This window comes from Microtus oregoni, unplaced genomic scaffold (assembly GCF_018167655.1).
Source record: "Microtus oregoni isolate MIOR12 unplaced genomic scaffold, Mior012 000069F_ref0000032, whole genome shotgun sequence".
NCBI classification, from domain to species: Eukaryota; Metazoa; Chordata; class Mammalia; order Rodentia; family Cricetidae; genus Microtus; species Microtus oregoni.
In genome coordinates this window covers 4,147,057-4,168,228 of record NW_024543976.1, presented here as the reverse complement: position 1 = coordinate 4,168,228, position 21,172 = coordinate 4,147,057, and the positions used below count along the sequence as shown (strand labels likewise).

Sequence of the window (21,172 nt, the reverse complement as noted above, 5' to 3'; positions counted from 1 at the left end):
GGTCCCTGTGTTGGTCTGTCTCTGCGTGTGTTTCCTCAACCTCCAGCCCCTTGCCCGAAGCTCACGAACTAGGTTCTAGTGCACAGAGGGCAGACGGGAGGCATGGTGCACGGCATTTAGGAGCTCAGCATTAATTCACAGAAACATGACAAAGCGAACACCAGAAGTCAGGGTTGCAAGGCACAGGTGGCCAGCCTTGGGCTCCTCCTCTGTCCAGTGGGAGCTGTCACGTACTCTGTGATGCCCACTGTGCCCCTCAGTAGCAAAGAGTCAGATAAGGAAGGTGACCTCATTTGGTATTTATTGACAATCAGCCAGCAGAACACAAATGGGCTGGAGAGATGCCAGGAGAACGGTGGGCACAGGGGTCACTCACTATGCTGTATAAAAGTGCCCTGCTCTGTTGGGAAATGCAATGTCAGGACGGACGCCTGGTGGCCACGCCTGAATGCCATCTCTCGGGGACCCAGGACAGAGGCTTCCCTCATGTCAGGTGCCCTGTAGCATCAGGACATATGTCCTATGTGAACCATCTCTGAGTCTTGGGTGTCTCTGTCATTGGAAAGCACAGGGACAGGGGAGCAGGGTCCTGGCTGTGGCCTGCATTCCTATTTTCATGGCTGGTGTCCCTCGGGCCTCCTGCCAGTCCATGGCATAAAGTCCACAGGGTGAAGGGTGGGCTCTGCCTACCTACTCCCACCCAAACCTCTCACCTGTCCTTCACCAGCCTCCCGTCTCTATACCTGTCCCTAATCCACACTAAACAGACCTAAAATGATACGCAGTGCCATGCAAGCCCCTCCCACCCCACCTTTCTGGCTCCCCCTCCCTGCTATTCCTCACTCCCTCTCGTAACCTGTGAGAATCGCCATCTCCAGCCATTCTTGGTCCCTGCTCTGGCAGGTTGGCCCCCTCCCGGCTCCGGGACAGCTCTGACCCATAAGCCCTCCCTCCAGTCTGTTCTGCAATCCATCACATCCGCCAGCCCCCTAGGTTCCCACCTCTTCTGGGAAACTTGGCCTTAACACAGGAACCCACAGAGATATTTTACTGCCCAATTCATTTCCTAACTCTATATTCAGGTCCTTGGAACCCTCCAGGCTTCTCACTACCTGGAACCCCAGGTCTAAAGTCGGCTTGTATGGAAATGTGTCTTGTCAAAATGTCTGAACAAAGATATCAAATATGTCCCGCTGAACTTGGGAGAAAGGGAATTAGCTGGCTGGAGGCTTGGGAACAAGTCCTCTTGGCCATGTGACCTTGGACCAGCTCTTCCCTCCCTGGCTTCAACACATCCCTCTGTAAAGTGAGGGCTGAGCTGGACCATTGCAGCTTTGAATGGACTACGTGGTGTGTGTGTGTGTGTGTGTGTCCATCTCGATAGAGGTCCCAGGAGAGGCAGAGGCCACAGAGAGGGACTTATACTGGGGACTGGCATGGATGTAGTAACCTCCATCTGTCTTTCAGAATCCCAGCAGGCATAGTTGTCCCCTGCGAGGCCCCGGCCAGCCCTCCTGTTTGGTGGTCCCCAGTGTCACATCATGGACTCTTCCTCCTCCTCTGCGATCTCACGGTCCACCTCAATGGCTGTATTCTCGAAGCTGGTGATGCCTCCATATTTGCGCATGTGCACCATCAGTGGCTTTGGTGATTGGCTCCCAGCCAGTGTGGCCACATACATTCCTGTCCGGTTCTCTTCCAGGGATGGGCCCCAGTCTATAGCAGGCCGACTGGCCTGCTGAAGCCGCTGTGGCAGAGCAATGACAACAGGCGTTGAGTGTTTCCCATGACCAGGTACCCAACAAAGACCTGCCTGTACCCAGTGGGAATCTGCTCTGCCACTTCTGGACTGGTGGCATCAAGGAACCGTCTGTAAAACTCCACACTGGGACATTGTCAGGATATAACCAATCGATGCTGGGAATAACATGGCTTCTGAGGCTATGAGACAAGACGCACACATGCCCTGACAAGCATCTAAGGGTAGACTCAGAGCCCACTTCAGCTCCCTTCTGCTGAAAGCCAAATCCAGACTTTCTGGGGGCTTTTATGGAAGAAGTGGAAGCCAGAACAGAGGCAGAGCTGAGGTGACCTCCTTGGACACTTCTCAGAGTCCAGTGTCCAAGAAGGGGGGAACTGATGAAGCCTACAATTCCTGATCCCCTTCATCCTCTTCCCGTCCTCCCGGAGGAAGAGCCCTGTACCTTGAGAAAAAGAAGGGGGCCACTGACAACTGATGAAGCTCATGGGGTGCAGATTCCAAGGGTACAGTCTGAAAGCTCTTGGTCTAGTGCCAAGGTCACTGGCACTCAGACTGTGGTGGCACTCATTGGCGAGAGCCAGCTCCTCGCAAACTCGCCAATGGTTTCTTCTCTTTCTTGGAATGAAATCTGGATGCTTGCCATGATCTCTGTGCCCTGCCCTGCCTACCTTCCTGTACTGAATTGGTTTTTGCCAACTTGACACAAACCAAATAAATCCTTTCCACCCCAGCTTGCTTTTGGTCATGCTGTGGTATGCATGTTGTGTGTGTGTGTATTGAAGTTTACTTTTAAATACATATATGTGCATGTATCTGTGTATAGGTGTGTACATGTCAGTGCAGGTGTCTGGGGAGACCAGAAGAAAGTAGCAGACCTTTTGGAGCTGGAGCTACAGACAGTTGTGAGTTACCTGATATAGGAATTGAACTCGTGTCCTCTGCAAGAGCAAGTGGGTGCTCTTAACCACTGAGCCATCTCTCCAGCCCCGAGTTGTGGTGTTTTAAGGACAATAGAAAACAAAGTAAGCTACTCTACAACCTTGGACCTGTCGCTCTCCTTCCATTATCTGCTCCAGTCACATGGGCCTCTTTGCTGGCCTCAAACATGCCAGCTGTCCTTCTATCATGGCTTTTGTCTCTATTGCCTGCTGCGGGAGTGTTCTCTTCCACATCACCTTGTCCATCTCTCTGACTCTGACTGCCCTAGCTAAAATAGCATCTTTTATCACTCTATTTCTGTATTCTGCTTTTCAGTTTGTTCTTTTGAGGGGTAGCGCTCAGCCAGCACTACCAAGTCCTTAATACAAGGTCCCCGAGAGCAAGGATTTAGATGTGTCTGCACACACAAAAAGAAGTCCAAGCCGTGGTTCCTTAGCATCAGCTGTGGGGCTGTCCTGTACATGGGAGGGTGCTAACCACAACCGCAGCCTATAGTCCTTTCAGGTACCCTCCACAACCACCAACAATACTCCTGGAAACTGATCAAGGAAAAACCACCCTCTATAGAAACTCCTGGTCTGGAATTGAGCACGTAGAACGCCCAAGCTCTGTGCTAGGTGTTGGCCCTTTTACTCTTTGTGGGACCTGTTTGGTTGGAAGCACCCAATAAAAGGGTCAGTCACACTCCACCCTCTCTGCTCCCACACATACCATCAGAAAGTTAAAGCTCAGAGAAGTCACTTAAGTTGCCCAAAGTCACACAGGTGGGAAGTGATGGCACTGGGATTTGAACCTGCATAGGCGCCATCCTGAACTTTTCTAATGCTCTGCTTCTCTGTTCCTTAGTCTGACTGGCTCCTTTTCTCCTCACAGCAGCCTTATTGGCAGTCATCCCTGTCTTTATAGAGAAGGACAGACTAGAGGAATCTGGAGGAGGGCCATTAGTGCTGTTGGGACTCTGGTCATGGGAGGACTCCAGACTCATAATGGCCAGGGTGCCCGGGGCTCAGAAACAGACAGGATCCCCTTGTGGTCATACAGCATATCTGTTGGTTCACTGTGGGTTGCTATCTGTCTCTTTGGAGCCCTGTTGGCTCCTGTGCCAATTACTCTCTTTAAAATAACCATTCTGTCCTAGTACCTATAAACCCAGCCAGGATCCCAGACACAGAACAAGGGAGACAGCCTACCTTCTGGGGTCTTTCAATGTTGTTCACTGGCTCTGGTCTCCAAGTTCACATCCTGACCCTTACACTATCATCAGTGGTCTTTGGATTCATTCTTCTCTTTAATCCCAGCACCACGGCCCCATGGGATATGAGTTTCAGATCATGATCCCAGTCCCAAGTGAATCTAGACCACACGGGCCTCTGCAGGCTACAAGAATCCTGCCAGGGGCTGGCGAGATGGCTCAGAGGTTAAGAGCACTGACTGCTATTCCGGAGGTCCTGAGTTCGATTCCCAGCAACCACATGGTGGCTGACAACCATCTGTAATGAGATCTGGTGCCCTCTTCTGGCCTGAGGGCATACATGGAGGCTGAACACCGTGTACATAATAAATAAATAAATCTTTAAAAAAAAAAAAAAAAAAAAAAAAAAGAATCCTGCCAGGCTTTGGAGAAGATGTCGGCACAGGTGGTTTTATAACACCGAGGGCTCGGCCGCAGGGCCGGAAGACTGTAGGTAGGCAGGAAAGGTAGACTCACCTCCCAAAGTGAGCCCTCCTCTCGAAGCACAGCCACCAGCATGCCAGCTGGGATCATGAGGCAGGAGAGCAGGCCCATCAGGATGCCTAGCAGTTCAGCCCAGGCAGGGAAGCGATAGCTGCCGTACTCCGAGGGCTGGTACTTGACGATGCTGTACACCAGCAAGGCCTGCAGAGTGGAGACTCCGGCATCACTGGTCCTCAATGGGACTCAGAGTATGGCATGGCCTGGGTCTGGGTCTGGACACCTTAAGGCCTGAGAGAGCCTAACTGGGACTTACCCATAGTTCTAAGCTGTACCAGAACCGAAGACGGTCCATCTCTGGGTCCTTTGCCAGACCTGGGCTATTGGCCAGCTTCAAAGCTGACTCAATATGAAAGTTTGTGACAGCCCAGGTCAGACATATCCTAAATCCTGAGACAGGCTCTCTCCCAGTTGCTCCCATCCTACGACGGAGACCCCCTCCCAAGGTCCTAGGAATTAGCAAAGTCCCATCCACTTGCCAGAATAGCTCAGCTCAGAAAACTAGATCCTTATGCTTACTGGTAGAGGCTCCTTCAGAGCAGGGGCAAGCCAGCTGGACTAAGTGCAAAGGGACCTGCCCTTGACCTTGGGGCCCCAGCCAACCACCTTCCCTCCCACCCCTGGTTACCAGGAGTGTGGCTGGGGACAGAAACAGCCAGCAAGCCCTGAAGTAGAGGCCTGGCTTGAACCCCAGCATCATGTGAATGTCTCGGCAGAACCTCTGGATGCCTGCACAGGGGAGGAGAAGGAGTGTCCTCATGAGGGTCCCTCCAGTACCTGGGACCCCCTCCTCCACGCCTGTTTCCCTGACTGACCACTAGCACAGGGCCCACACCCTGTTCTCTCTGAGGCGTGTCAGCCTGCCTCCCCCGGCCCTTCTCACCATATACCCGGGTGACGGCGAGGCACGTGGTGATCACCACCACCATGAGTCCGAAGCTGGCGCTGTAGTCATCCAGAAGGACCAGCCAGTACATGCCCCCCTAGAACACAAAGCACAGGACTGGGCTTCCAGCCTCGGTCTCCTTCTCTGCTGCAGCCTATCTTCTTCCGGTAGGAGGCGAGTGGGAAGCAGCTAGAGCACCGGATCTCCTAACAGAACCCATTTATGGATGAGGAAAAATGGGTTCAGAGAGGGAAATTCCCTTGTCTGGAGTCACTCAGCACGTGCACGGTTGAGGTTTAAAGCAGGTCAGAACTCTGGAGTAACTACTGCAGCAAGCACTGCCCTGCCCAGCTCCCCAAGCTTGTGCACCCCTGCAAGTCACTCACATCGGTGGTGAGGATCAGCCCCATCAGGTACATGGCTACGCAGATGAGGCCTGAGAACACCGCCTTCTTGGGCCGCAGGTAGTATGGGAATTCATCAGTCACTGCGGTCACTATGGTCTCTAGAAAGGCAAACTGCAAAGGGTATTGAGGTTAGAGTTCTACCCACACACATATCGGCGTCCACTCCCATGGGTGAGGCTCACCTGGCTATCCAGGCCAAGAGTCAGAAGCATGAAGAAGAAGAGGAAGGACCAGAAAGGTGACAGGGGCAGCATAGTCATGGCCTGTGGGTAGACAACAAAGGCCAGGCCAGGGCCTGGGCCCAGGACGTGCAGGGTCAGCAGCCTGAAGGACACAGTATGCCCCACTATGCATTCAAATACACAGGTGGCTTGTGTCTGTGTGGAACTGTTCTCATTTACCACACCCAAGTCCAGAGAAAAACACTAACTGAACACTAACATTCACACCTCGTTTCCAGGAGTCAGGCTGGCACACGACAGGTACCCAGCGCATGGGACCCTTGAATACAAATTAGCAGCCATGCACAAACACACGCAGAAACCAAATGTAGCCCCTAATTAGAACACAGGTCTGCACACACTCCTTTGTACAGAGAATCCCACTTACACTCATCCACTGACACAAGACACGCGTATTCACAGACCACTGGCACCTTAGGTTCACTTCCACACATGCACTCAACCCGGGACGTGACTTGAGTGGGCAAACAAGACCCAAAAGATAAGACAGCCTCATACAGAAACTCTCTCGTCTCTAGCAGATTGTTTCATACTCTTGCACACCCATGCATCTACACACGGATGCTCCCACACACGTGCGTGCGTGTGCGTGAACACAGCTATTCCCTATTTCGCCAGTCTGTGTTGATAGCATGCCCTGTGGCCCAGTCACCAGTCACCCAACCAAACCCTCAAATGCTACCCCCACCTACCTGCTTTGGCCACTTGGTCCACCGGCACACCCAGCTCCTGAGACATGTAGCCCAGCACCGAGAAGATAGCGAAGCCAGCCAGGATACTGGTGATGGCATTGCCCAGAGTAACAATGAACGTGTCTCTGCCGGGAGAGTCCAAACCCAAGCCAGGGTGAGCCGGCCACAACCTCAACCCAAGAGAGCCTCCTGGGCAACTGTCCTCCTGAGTTTGGCCCCTGGCACTGGGAAGCTTGCAGGCACTGACCTGTAGATGTTCTGGTGGAATGTGTTGTAGGAGGCAAAGGTGAGGAGACCCCCAAAACCCACTCCCAGGGAGTAAAAGATCTGAAGAGCAGCTTCAATCCACACCTGTGCCAAGGAAAGAGGGACGGGGAAGGCAGGGAGGGCCCAGGAGAAGAGGAGGAGGGTGAGGATGAGAGATAGGTTCAGGAATGAGGAATATCTGGGGTCACAAATGAGGGCCAGGAGCAGATTCAGCCCCAGCACTTATGATGCGGGACGTGGGCAAGTCCTTCCCCTTTTCTGAGACTCAGTTTACCACCCAGGGTCTAGCAAACGGTCTCTAAGCCTGACCCAGTCTTGAGGGAAGGTGTGACTAATGTAGAGTTGGCAACAGACTGGAGCTGAACACAGGCCCATGTAACCACTTTACTCCCTACCTGGAGTCAGAGGTATCTGAACTGGGACCCATCTTTACCAGTTTTTAACTGTACATCCTGGACAAGCCCTGTTGCCTCTCTGCGCTCCCTCATCTGTGGTGAAGGACCTAGAATAGTGCCTGCCTTGTGGGGAGGCACAGTGAGGGTTAAACCACTATGAAAGTAGAGCAGTCTCAGGTATAGTCAACGGTCAATAGTGTCAGCTGTCGAATATGCTGTGGTCATCACTGGTACGAAGTCCCCACCTGGGCTTTGGAGCCAGACAGATCTAAATGGAGCCCCAGCTATGAGACCTTATGCCCATCACTAATTCTTGTAAGCGTCTCTCTCTCTCTCTCTCTCTCTCTCTCTCTCTCTCTCTCTCTCTCTCTCTCTGTGTGTGTGTGTGTGTGTGTGTGTGTGTGTGTGTGTGTGTATGTGACTGCTTCATGGGATTTTAAAGAATAAACGTTGATATACAAGAAGGGCTGGTAAATTGCTACTGCTGGAGGCTCCCCTTGGAGGGTTTTCACCCCTGCCCCCCTTTCCTTTCATGCTCCCCACTCACCTTTGAAGACAATAGGTGGTGGAACTGGGGTGTGAGATAGAACTGGATGCCCTTCCAGGCCCCGGGAAGGGTCACTCCTCGCACTAACAGCATGAGCAGGATGAGGTAGGGAAAGGTGGCCGTGAAATACACCACCTGGAAGAGGGCAGGTGGGAGTGGCAGAGGATTCCGTACAGCTCTGCCTGACCCAGACTTCATCCCGGACACCCACCTTTTCAACTTTTGGTGGTTCTGAACCAGGAACAGCCATCATTCTGGTCCTGCTCCATCCATCAGCAGCCCAGTGTTGCTACCCTCCTTCCAAGGACCCCCAGTCCCGTTTCTACTACTTCCCCTGATACAGGCTAGCACCACTGGTGGTGAGTCTCCTCCTCCTGTGCCTAGCTGGTACCCCTGTAAGCTACCAGACACTCCCAACTTCTTGAACATCTAGTCGGCCACTCTCTATCTCATCTTCTGCCTTGATGGTGACCGTGGTGGCCCCTCCTGGCTAATACTTTCTACCCTATTTTGTATAGTGATGTCCTCTTGCTTAGCCAAGGTCATTTATGGCCTTTGACAAACATCCTATTGCCCTTCTCTCTGCCCACCACCTGCAGTGCCTACTGATTATATCTAGTTTGTCTTCACCTGCTAACAATAGTCCAACTTTCCCTACAAGGGATTCACTTCATGTCCAGCAGCAGGGTGGGCTCATGAACAGGCCAAGCCAAACAGATAATCCTTTCCTGCCACAAAGATCGGGTATAGGGTGGGTGGGTAAGTTGTGGTAAGCCTGCCTTACCCAATAAGGTAAGTTCTACAAGATTTGCAGACTGGAGAAGCAGGTGGAGGAAGCCAATGTGGAGGAAGGCTTCAGTGAGAGAAAGATCAGAGGAGCATAGTGTGGTAACAGCCATGGAACCCCAGACCTGCCCATGCCAAAGTTGTCTCCCACCTTGGGGGGGGGGGTGCTTTCCAGTTAGTGTAACATCTGGGTACAGATCACCTGCTGCTCCAAGAGGTCTGATCTATATACCCATCCCATAAGCATTCCACACACCCTCACTGAATCTGCAAATTGTCAAGCTCTGAGAAAGGACACCAACTTGAATAATCTATGGGTATTGCCCAAAGCAGGTACCCAGCCTAGAGAAGCAGGGAGGCCCAGGGTCCCTAGTAACCTCCATGCCCTCTGAGCAGAGCCCTCACCAGGTGAATTCTATCACCTTCTCAACCTTGGCCATCACCCTACCTCCTCTCCAGCCCCTGAATTTTGGCCCCCTGCCTCCCAAGCCTCACCTTGCCCGAGGACTTCACCCCTTTGAGGATACAGAGGAACACGATGACCCAGGCCAGCAGCAGGCAGAGGCAGAGGTTCCAGCGAATCTCCCCCGGTTGCCCGATGCCCTGGCTGCCCTGAATGTGCAGGACATAGCGACTGTGGGAGACAACAATCCGAGAATCCTCTGGTCACCCTGCCACACTCCATAGGTATGTGGGGGGAGTCATGTCCAGTAGCTTCCCCCCTGATGTGATGCTTTGGAAATCCCTCCCATTTTTCTCAGACTGGCTGAGCCCAGCTTGCCTCTAGCTCTCCCCACCTCCTTTGGGGCACAAACAGCAGGTGTAGGCTTGATGAACCTGGTATTTGCAAATGTATACACACAGGGAAACCCTTGCGAGTGATCATGAGCAAGGGGAAGGGAGGACTAGTCACCCAGGGTCTGGGCTCTTCTAGAACATCCTGGAACAAGACCAGAGAGTCGGGAATCCTTAGTATCACCATTGCCGCCTCTGAGCAAGCTCCTGGCCCTTGTTTTTCAGCTGGGATAGGCTAATTAGCCCCAATGTCTTCCCGAAGCCAACATTCCGGGGCTCATGAGAGCTTTATCCATGTTGCCTGTTTAAACCTCCCAGGCAACCTTCATCTCACCTCTGCTCTTACACTAATCTGAGATGGTTCTAACTCCATAGGGACCAGGCTCTATGGTAAGTGTTTTACCAAATGACATAGTAGTGAATTCAATAAATGCTCATTCAAAGAACGGATACATGAGAGAGTGACTTAAATGGACAAAGGTCCTATGAAGCCCGTGTGGTTACCACCCCCACTGCGACAGTGGAAGAAACTGAGACTCTAACATGTCACTTTTGATAATAAACGTCACTCTCATTAATAAACGGGCACCTACTAACCCCTCACCCTGGAGCTAGACCACAGTTCTCATGCACTCTTCCCTGCACAGTCACCTTCTGAATTAGTCAGGGCAGTTGTCCTGTTCTAAAAGTAGCTGGCCAGGAGAGGAGCCTCCACGGGCCGGCACAGCACCCCCTCCTCCTGCCCACCCTCAGGGGCTACCCCAGTCCCACCAACCTCCAGTACTCCTCGCTGGGGCTGACAGTACTGCTGAGGTTAAGGGGCAGCACCCCATTGCCATCCCTGGGGCCTCTGTGCTCCAGGCAGCGCTCTGTGTTCCACCAGTTGCCACAGTGCTCCCAGGGCAGGTTGCTGGTGAGGGAGGCGAAGAGGTAGAAGAGGACATAGGCGATGATCATGTTGTAGTAGATGGCCACCAGGCCTACGATGAGCAACATGGCCGCACCTGCACCTGGAGCAGGGAAGGGACAGCGTCACCTCCCTGCTAGAGCCTGAGAGGAGGGCAACTTCTCCCCCAAGGTTCCCGCTGGCTCGCTGGCTCGACAAAGCCAGGAATCACTGCGGCCTTACCTTTGAAGAGGGGGCTGATTTTCCAGACAGCCAGGGGTCCCAGGCTGGAGAACTGGCCCAGGGAAAGCTCAAGAAAGAAGAGGGGGATGCCGCAGATGGCCAACATGAGGAAGTAGGGAACAAGGAAGGCTCCTGCAGAGAGGAAGCAGATGGGGGTGGGAGTCAGGTGAATACCCCCCAAGGCCCCACCGCTGTCCCTTGACAGCAGCCACCTACCATCCACCTGTGGGGGATGGAGCACGTCTCCCAAGAGTCACTGAGGCCGGGGGAGCTAGTGGGTATTTGCACATTCCTGTAGCAAGAGAGCCCAGGAGTGGCTGGGCACAGAACAGACACTCCAGAAGCACCTGCTGAGTGAGTGAATTCGTGAAGAGTGGATAAATGAGTTATCTTGCCAAGAGCGCCAGCTCTGCACCTCCAGAATCGGTTCCAGTGGTCCCTTCCTCATGAATGCTGCCTCAGACGAGCTGGCTGACACCTGAGATTTCATGGGCCTTGCAGTTTCCTGGGCCTGGCATCCTTCCCCTTCTCTTCGCACATAGACAGCCACCTCCTTCAGACAGCTGCCTACTACCAGCTGGCTCTGGAAGGGCTGGCGTTGCACAGCTAGCCCTCTGCCCTCCCTCCTGAAGAGATGTGGGTAAATATCCAAGTCACACCCTCCCTTCCCTTGCAATCCTGTATATGGATTCATTCAGGTGATCGTTTTTTGTTGCTTTTGTTTTTGAGACAGGGTTTCTCTGTAGCTTTGGAGCCTGTCCTGGAACTCGTTCTGTAGACCAGGCTGGCCTGCCCCTACCTCCTGAGTGCTGGGATTAAAGGCGTGCACCAATTCTGGTGATCTTCCAAGAGGTTCTGGATGGCTAAACCCTCCAGAGCAGAGTCATTCCGGAAGTGCCTATGTCTGGGCTCCCCACCCCAACTTCATGGATGAGGGCTGCTTGTCTGAGGAAAAAGTGAGATCAACATACAGAAAGGATAGGGAAGCAGGGAGTGGGGGAGGGGAGAGTCCTGGGGTTTTGGAGGCCTGTGGTGGGCTCACGATTTTGCTTGCTCTAGTGTTACCTGGGTTTCTCTTTACCAACACACACACTTCTTAACAAGTTTGGGAGAGGGATTTGGAGCTATAGTAAGAGCACGTAGCCCTGGGGAAGACAGTTGGAAGGTTGAATCTGCATCATGTGACCTTGAACAAATAATTTGGCCTCTCCAGACCCCGATCACCTCAGCATTTCCAAGGTGCCTACCTAGAAGGGTTGTTCTCAGGGCATGAGACAGGCACCAAGCCCAGGATCTAGCCCTAGCCATTGTTGATGAGGCTTAGAATGTTAACCTGATGGAGAATCAAGGACAAAGGGAATTGCTTGTAAAATAGCATAGATCTTGTGTCTGCAATGTGAATGGAAAGAATTAGGAGAGGGGACACTGAAGATTCTAGAGCAGGAATGGTGGGTGGGGCAGGGCCTTGGAGGAGGTGTGGGAGGGGACAGGAGACAAGGCAAAGTGTATGAGTAGTGACTGTGGGTACTACACTTTACACTGTGAGCTAGTGGGCAGCTCCTCCTGCCCACTGAAGAGTCTGGGATGGTGATGAAAAGAGCATCCTTCCTCCTAAGTTTACTTCAAAGGTCACCGTATAGCTCCCCCAACACAAGAAGTCTTGATCTGTCACCCCAGCTACTCCCAAGAGGTCCCCAGACTCATACCGCCTCCATTGGTGTAGGCTCGGTAGGGAAACCGCCAGACATTTCCCAAGCCCACGCAGTAGCCGATACAAGACAGCAAGAAGTCCAGCTTGCCCGTCCAGTTGCCCCTGTCTGCTGCAAAGTCCACATCCAAGTCCACATCACCCTGGTCACTGGGGGTCATCAGCAGGTCTGGGGTGACAGGCTGCCAGGAAAGGGGAACAAAACAAAGAGGGAGGTAGATGAGGCCAGAGTGGAGCTGGGAACCCAAGCCAAGACCGTGGAACTGGACAGGGCTGAGTGGGAGATGCTCTATCAGTTCAGATAGTCAAGCGGTTTCACCTGGTTGCAAGAGGCTCTAGTTTGGAGATCTTGAGGGACCAGCAGGGTAGCTCAGGCCTTAGGAAACTGTCTGGCTTCATCTTGGCCAGCAGAAACAGGCCAAGAATGATCCTATTTTAATACCATGGCCAACGATGACCTTTGTGACGGTCACTGTGTGTTAGTGATCATAGCACTAAACTTTCTACTCATGTCACCTGAGCCAACTACTCACCCACACTGCATTCCGAGCACGAGGAAAGGCGAGGCTCCGGGAGGGGTCATGACCTACCTGAGGCTTTTGCCTGCTTGGCTGTTAGGAGAGCCACGTCTGGCACCCAGCACTCATGAGGCTAATGGCCTGGTGTTTACCCACTTGGAGGTTATCTCCATCAGGATACTAGGACACCCAAGGACAGGTGGACAGACTGCAAGGTGTTCAGGAAAAGAGGCTCCAGGGGTGACAGAGAGAAGAAATCAGGGTACCCTTGGTAGGGGAGGCAAAGAACTTGACTGATGTGGGCTTCCCTGAGGAAGGCATCCAAATTCTGTCTTGTGGCTCAGAGAGCCTAGCAGGGACTGTGGGTTTCGCCTGCACTCAGAAAGAAACCTCTTATGCTCTGTCTCAGAGAGTCAGAGTCCAACTGTCATTAATGGAGAAGAACATGCAGACAAGAATGAGGTCAAGTGTCCTGACTGGTTCCTTCCAGGATCTGCTGTGGTTGGCACGGCCCCCTAGGTACTCTCCCTGTGGCTGGGGCTAAGAGGCCGAGGTCAGCTCCAGACGCTTGGGATCTGGGCCCCAAAGAACGCAAGCTGGCCTGTTTGTGAGTTATTCTGGTCTAGGCATCTTGGCCCCAAAGAATGCAAGTTGGCCTGTTTGTGAGTTATTCTGGCTTTAGTACCTGAAGGAGGCTCCGAGGTACCAGAAGGACCATCTGAAATACAGAGAGCAACTCCCAGGAAGGAACGTGGGAGGGGGTCAGAAGAGGGCAGCCCACATTGCCTCTTTGCTTTTGAAACTCCCTAGTGCCCAGGAGAATGGAAATACAAAGCAGACCAATCGGTAAATATCCAGCCATGGTGTGTACCACAGGAGAAAAGCACATGCCCTCAGCTTCCTATCCTGGAAAATCCTGGGAACCAGGGCACTGATTCTGGCCCCTGGCCTATGCTAATACACTGTGTGACCGTAGTCTTCTGAGCCTCAGTTTCCCCATCTAGACAATGTGGAGATTGGGGAGATCATTGTTTCCAGAAACATATCCTTTGAGGTGCTCATAGGCATTCTGTGGAAGAATTCTCCAGTCAAAAGCTGGGTTAATACAATTTAAAATGTTTATCTTCACTTGCAGGACCGGACAGCTTATTTAGTGAGCCAGGCCATTCCAAATAGGGACTAGAATGCAATGTTCCTAATTTCTGTTTAAGAAAAGGGTCTCAAGTGCTGGTACCTGTGAGTCTAGGCAGTGTCAGGGAGCCAAGGTCTTCGCTAGAGGCTCACAATGACTGGGGGCCAGGTAAAAGCCTCCCCAGGGACTCAGCCAAACCACAGACTAGAGGAGTTTTCTTCCTAAAGACTTTCCACCCAAAATAGATAGTGACAGAGGAGGCGTCACCCGGCACTGGCCACATGAGCATTACTGATGAAAGGGGAGCCGGGGTGTGGCTCAGTGGTGATCATCTGTCCTCATATTCCAGGCCTGGCTTCCATCCCTGGAAGGAGAATAGAGGTGAACGAAGTGTCACACAGCTGGAGATGTCTGCTCTAGTGTCAGGCTGGACAGTGGATCCTGCGGCCGCACTGAAATTGCAGGCTTGAGGTGACTCAGTGACAGCGGTGTGACCATGGCAGCAAGTGTGTTTGTGGTTAGGCAACAGTGTCAGGGACAGCCTGCATAATTGTGGGTGGCGGTGACAGACAAAATGAAAAAGGTGCTTTAAAACTAAGATCCGTAGATGCTGGAGTGGCGGTTTTCCGCTGTGGCCTAGGACAGGCTGTGGTGAGGGTGACAGCAACTCCCAGGCTTAGCTGAGCTCCTCCCTCCCCACCCTCCCCTGCTCTCCGGCTGCCTCTCTAGGTGTGAGAATCAGCCTTTGGGGACCCTCAGGCTTGTACAGGCAGCCTAAGAGCGAGGCGGTGTCAGCCAGCTACCCTTGTCACTAGGGTCCAAGGTAGGCCTGTCACCCACAGACACCCTGCCCCTTTCAGGCGGGCTGGCAGGAGGTCCCAGTAACGAGGCTCTTCTGATCCCCTCAGAGACGCTGCCCTTTCCACACTCACAGAGCAGTCCGATCCGTTTCCATGGCGACGAGAGTTCTAAGAGCAGAAGGCTGCCAACTGGTCCCCCACCTCCTCCAATCAGAAGGAAGCTTTCTCCTATTCTAGGGCCAGGGGATAGGGGGTCCCCCAAAGCTGAGCCAATCAGGAACCTACGTGACACCCTAGCCTCACCATCAGGTGAATTCCAGGAGGCTTTGGGGATGGTCCAGGAGCTGCAGACAGCAGCCAAGTAAATGGGGCAGGGCCAGAACCTACCTGGCTGGCTTTTCTTTTCCACCTGGTTGGGAGCTCCTGCTCCCCACTCTGAATCATTCAGGAAAACACTTCTGAGCATGCACCTGCACCCCCCCTTTTAGGAACCAACAGATATGGGTCCCCACTCCCAGACATCAGGAGAAGGGGGCTAGGAGAGGGAGTACTGCCAAGCCTGCGGGGGGGGGGGGGATCCTCTACCGTCTTGTAGAGACAAAAAGCATTGGGGAATCCCCACTTCACTGCAGAAAACAGAGCTTCAGAAAGGAAAGGGAGGGGCCCAAGGTCAAATGGCAAGTCAAGGGCAGAGCTCTCCTAAGACCAGATCCCCACCCCAGCCCAGCCAGCTGCTACTCTGCTGACCCTTGGCATTGCTCACAAATGCCCTCTTCTCTCTGAGTCATGGGGGGCGGGGGCGTCAGCTCTGTTCTGCTTGTTCTAGGTAGCTTCTACTTCCAGGTAAGTCGTGAAGCACTTCCTTCTATGCCTCAGCTGCCCCATCTATAAAATGGGCTAGTGGAGTCTAGTGCGTGGCTCAAGGAGAAGAGGCTGGAGAAGCTCCTGTGGAGCACCCAGCAAGAGCTTTCTACCGCGTGCTATCACGTGTGGCTGTGACAGAGAGGGGAAGAGGTTCTAGTGGGAAGGAAGAGCAAAGAAGAGAAAGAAAACCCTCGGGGGAATGGGGACAAGACCCAATATGATCCAAGAGACCATAAACGGCTTTAAGAAGTGACTCCTGTCAGCCAATAGAAAAGACCCAACTATCCCAGCGTTTCCAGGCCTGGGAGCATAAGGACAGAAATCGTGAATGAAGGCGTGTGTGTGTGTGTGTGTGTGTGTGTGTGTTGTGATAACAGCAGCCAGCCCCGGTGAAGTCTTTTCCATTGTAGTGGCCCCTTCCTGTTTATAGCATCTCCACATCTCACACAACCCAGTGGGTGAGGGGTTGTTTTCTCCACACGGGAGATGACTGGCTGGAGAATGAACCTGACCAGTTACCACCTAGTGGCAGCTTCCGAAGCAGTATTCAGTTCTCTTACCCTGTCTAGGGCTGACTCTTTAAAGCTAGTCGCCGGAAAACTTACCTCAGTAGTCCCTCTCCCCCACAAACAACCGGGAGGTCCAGCATGGAAGGTAGAGAGATGGAGGTCTGCTTGATATCTCTACCGGTACCCTACCTCCTATTTTTAGGTACCCAGATCCCACCCTTGCCTCCCTTCAGTCCCGATCACGGACTGCCTGGGGTCTCCTCAGGGGAGAAGTCGGCTCAGCAGGAAAGGGAAGGCTGCAGTGAAAACGGACAAGGGATACAGCAGAGGGACCCGGCCCAAGTCCTTAGGACTGAAGTGAGTGTGCTGGAGGCGGACAGAGACCCTTGGGTCTATACAGCGTATCCAGGAGAGGTCAGGGCGTGATACTACCTCAGAAGAGCTCTGTAGCGCTTAACGCCCCCACCTTGTCAGACCCTGGTAGAACAGATGGTGAACTGGAAGAGGGGGCGGTATCTGACCCCAGTCATCCATCCGAGCCCCCTGGGGCTGCAGACACCTGTTTGCAGATGGAGCACAGTGAATCTGGACCCTAGCTCTACACCGCGACCCACCAGTGGAGATCGTGACCCCGCCCCTCCCCGTAATCCATCTTGGGAGGAGGTTCTCTAGCCTTGCGGGGTGGGGTGGGGGGGACATCTCTTTGGCCCGTCGATCCTCCCAGCCTCAGGCAGGTGCGCTCCGCCCTCGTGCCCTACCTTGCGGAGGTGAGCTCCCTGGAGCTTCTTCATCTTGGAGAACTGGCGCTGGTGCTTGCTGGAGAGCAGAGAGCCAGCGAGGCGGGCGGAGCGCTGGTCCTATCGCTGCGCCTTTGCCCCCCGCGGCTCCCGCGCACCAGCTGAGGAGGGCGCAGGCGCTGCCGTGAGGCCGCTGCGGGCGTGGGGCGCTGCGAACGCCCTGACTCTCTGTCTCTCTGTCTCTGCTCAGCGCCCTACGCCGGGAAGACACCCAGACAGATCTGATGACGGACATACGGCGGCGGGGGGATGCGCGCGCCCCCGCACGCAGAGATGCGGATTGGAGCGGCCGGAGCGGGTGGGGAGGGGGGGTGCGTGACAGAAACCATCGGCAGCAGCTATGGTCTCCTGCGTGACCTTGGGCAAGTGACTGCCTTCTCTGGGTTTCCCTTTCATTAGATGGGCGAGCAGAGAGGCAGGCAGAGTGCTCCTGAACACTAATATTCATGTATGGAGTTCTAGTACACTACATCTTCATTGCTGATGACCTTAAGTTTCTTACCTTACACTTTACTGGGCCGTAAGGAACTCAGGGAGGCCAAACAAAACAACCAGCATGGAGCTGCCACACAGTAGGCACTCAAGTAAAGCTGCTTGTTACTAACTGACTGTTGTTTCCAGTAGTCTATCAGTACTTCTCCAGTACCTTAAAATGATCCTGGCCTCATCTCGTTTTCTCAACCTAGAGAGGCCCGTGTTAGTCCTTCGATTTCACAGGTGAGGAAATTAAAGAACAGGTAAGGCCACACAGTTAGTGTGTGACATCAACAACAGAGTCAGGCTTCATAGTCTTCCCGTAGAAATAGTGCCCCAGCACTACTCCTCTTCATGGGATGAAAGCGCATCCCATGGGAGGCTCAGGGGGAGGAAAAGGACAGGTAGATCTCACTGTGCTGTGGTGGCTTGTGATGTAATGATAAACCAAGTTCCTGTCTACCAGCACTATGGCCCCAGAGCCACGTGTTTTATCTGTGACTAGGGCCATCAGCCAGCAGGTATCTGGCTGAGCTCTCTGAGCGCCTGGGCATCTTGTGAGCCTTCTGCTAGGATGGGGAAATAAGAGCTGGGGTATCTGAGAGATCAGAGCACTAGGAGAAACCAGACATGGCAAATCCCTGGCCGCTAAAGGTGCCCCCTTCAGACATTTGCCATTAACATGTTTGCCAGTTCCAGCAGGAGATGACAGGATAGGTCTGCTCTGACCTCTGGGGTTTGAGAAGAGGAGAAAGCTCCAGAGTTCCTGAGCTGGGTAGAGGGCCCACCTCGCTTTCCCAACATCTGAGCTATTCCTACCAGAGACTAACCAGTCAAGGCTTCCCTGACTTAGGAGGAAGGAGCTTCCCCTAGCTGCTTCTGCCCCTAGGAACCTCAGGAGGCCAAGATGGGCAGAGGGCATTTCCTGAGCCCTGCTGTATTATGATGGGCGCTCATGTCTAGTATTCAATTATTAATTCTACCCAACAGCCCCAGAAAGCAGGTATGTGTAGAACAAATTTTATACATGAGGAAACTTGCTCAGAGGAATGATGTCATATGCCCAAGACCTCAGAGAATCTCTGGGCTTTGGAATAAGCCTGGAGTGCCTATGGTCCTGTCTGGGGAGGACCAGAGGCCTGGGGCTCAGGAAGGAGGCTCTTGCAGGTTCTCCCTCCTACTATTCTCCCTTTGCCACTGGAAACTGCCAGGCCTTTGGAAGGTCCAGAGGACTTCGGGACAGGGCTGGGGTGAGGCCATTGACTTTGGATCCCAGAATACTGGCCTCTTTCTGGCCCCTGCATAGGAGCATGTGGTTGGAAGTCGGAGGCCAGACTGAAACTTAGCCTTCCTTGAGCAAGTATGATGACCACTGAGCTTTGGCGATAGTCACTGAGGGCATGGGGTGCAGGGGGCTGCGCCCATACTCTCCAGGTGGGGAAACTGAAACTCATAGAGGACAGTACTGGCAAAAATCACTTGGGGGGGGGGCAGAGCCACACCTGGAATATCAAATGTGAGCCCACGCAGGCAACACTTCCAGATCACCTCTCTGCCACCGTCTCCCTGTCACCAGCCTTGGGTGGGGAAAAAAAGCAAAATACTAAGGTTTTCTGGCAGATGCTGCCCACATCAGTCATTCTACCCCGTGAAGTTCCAACTTTGCAATTATGCAATAAGCAAGGGTTCAGTGACCAGACATACTTGACTATTCCCTGTCACCCATCCTGAGGGACTAGGATGCTAACACCCCTTAAATGCTCTTCCCCTGCCCTCTTATCCTTGCCCCTCCCTTTCCTTCTCCAGGCACATCTCCTGGTCTCACCACAAGCCAGAAGTGAAATGGAGATGCGTGCTGATTTAAGGAAAGTGTTAGATGGAAATGTACTTCCTTTATTATATAGGGAGATATTTTTAAGTGCATATAAATAAACATTTTTAATTTGCTTAAACGTTCGAATTTTGTCACCGTAGAGCATGTGTTTTGCTACGAGAGGAGTGGGGACTGTGAAAACCGAGGCTCCAGACTGCCAGTCCATCTGGTGCAGAGAGGAGGATGCCCTTCTAGAACAGCCCGGCTGACCAGCTGGATGGGATTGCCCTCTAGGGTCGCTCTGGTGGGCTGCCCGTCTGTTTCCCCATCGCAGGCCAGGGAGTTTTTCTCAGATAGAAGACCTTTTCCAAGTTTCTGCTGCCATGCACGCATAACCCCTCAGGTGTTGGAGCCCGCCTCTTCCAAAGCTTCCAACCTGGAGTCTCTAGAGCATTCCTGGGGCCTCATAGCCCCTGCCATACTTGTGGCAATTGATAGTGACTTAGTGCTTCTACAGGACTAGGGTTCTCAGTGTGGAGCTAGGGTTCTATGGATCCAAGGAAACTATATGCAAAACAGTGCTGCTGTGCTCTGTTTTCATTTGCTAGAGCTCGGGCTAGAGAGATGGTTTAGCGGTTAAGAGCACTGGCTGCTCTTCCAGAGGACCCGGGTTCAATTCCCAGTATCCATATGGCAGCTCAAAACTGTCTCATTTGCTAGTGCCTTAGAGGACCAGCCTAAGCCAGCTCTTCTATTGGATTCTATATCCCCAGCAGCAGCTCAGGCCTGTCACTTAGCAGAAAGGCATGTATAGCTCCCCTGTACAAAATAGCACCTGCTGTCCCCAGAGGATAGCTGGGACACCTCCATCTCTGGGGTGGTTGCAGGGTCTGATGCAACCTGAGGAGGTTTCTTTCCTTAGTCACTGCTACACCCCTCAACCTCTCCTGGAACTTATGTTTCTTCTGGCCAGGGTGTCAGGTTCTCCAGGCTGATCTTGAACTTACTATGTAGCCAAGGATGACCTTGAATTCTTTATCTTCCTGCCTCCACCATTCAGGTGCTGGGATTACAGGCATGTGCCACCAGACCCACAGTCCTGGAGGTTGAACCCAGGGCTTCATGCACCTCTACCACCTAAGCTATATCCCCAGCCCTCCAATGGAATGCTTTTAGGTGACAGGAAGACCATAGCATGCTTATAAACATATACAGGCCACGTCCCTTCCTCATGGAGTTCAAATACCAAGGGGCAGGTAATCAACATCCAACCTTCCAAGCTCCCATGTGAGTAACCACTGTCTGCTGGGCAGGGTCTTCTAGAGCCAGGACCTCATCTCCTCATGACACCAACTGACCTCAGGGCTATAGTGGCTGGGACTTCAGCCAGACATGCAAGCATCTCAAGTGGGGTGCAAAGCATATGCCGAGCCTGTACACTTCAGTCCCAGGAATAGCTGCTTTAGCTCTCTCTGTCAGATGAGGAGACCCAGAGAGGCTAAGCACATCTTAGCTTCCAAGTCTCATAACCTAGAGGCCATCACACTGGAACCCAGTGTGTTACACCCAACTGTCACACTGAACTCCAATACCTGATGATCCAGTCAGTCATGAGGAGGTCATGGGCCTTCAGCCACGAAGCTTCCAGAACTCCCTTGTATGTGTGTGGGGGGGGGAAGTAGGGTGTGGTCATAGGTGCTATTATCAGTTTCCTGGGTTTGAAGCATGAGGAACATTGTAATCCCAGCATTCTGGAGGCCGAGGTAGGAGGATCAATTTTTGTTCAAGGCCACGCTAGACTATATGGTGAGTTTGAGGTCAGCCTGGGCAGTAAAAGGGCTCAACAGGTAAAAGCATTTGCTGCAAAATTCCATTTACATCCAAAACAACTGGACCGGAGCAGGAAATGGGGGCCCAGAGAGGGGAAGTAGTTACCCTATGGTCACGTGGATCAGAAAGCTAAACTCAGCCGCTACCA

General features: G+C 53.0%; 1 protein-coding gene across 1 annotated transcript; it reads right to left on the bottom strand.

Moving 5' to 3' along the window:
* Positions 1-293: 293 nt before the first annotated feature.
* On the bottom strand, positions 294-17,110 carry Slc6a7 (solute carrier family 6 member 7). The gene is made up of 14 exons (XM_041641450.1): positions 16,869-17,110; positions 12,286-12,469; positions 10,580-10,711; positions 10,226-10,460; positions 9,151-9,289; positions 7,870-8,004; positions 6,908-7,011; positions 6,661-6,785; positions 5,909-6,021; positions 5,706-5,837; positions 5,317-5,416; positions 5,062-5,162; positions 4,410-4,577; positions 294-1,747 (listed from the first exon to the last, which is right to left on the bottom strand). Exons 1-14 carry the CDS (start codon positions 16,899-16,901, stop codon positions 1,535-1,537), a joined length of 1,914 nt encoding a protein of 637 aa, XP_041497384.1. The 5' UTR covers positions 16,902-17,110; the 3' UTR covers positions 294-1,534.
* Between the last annotated feature and the right edge of the window lie 4,062 nt (positions 17,111-21,172).

Coding starts and splice junctions, on each gene's coding strand:
- Slc6a7 (XM_041641450.1), bottom strand. CDS start 16,901: ATGAAGAAGCTCCAGGGAGCTCACCTCCGCAAG. Junction 10,712..12,285: donor AGCCTACACCAATGGAGGCG/GTATGAGTCTGG, acceptor TCCTCTCTGCAG/GAGCCTTCCTTGTTCCCTAC. Junction 10,461..10,579: donor AATCAGCCCCCTCTTCAAAG/GTAAGGCCGCAG, acceptor TCCCTGCTCCAG/GTGCAGGTGCGGCCATGTTG.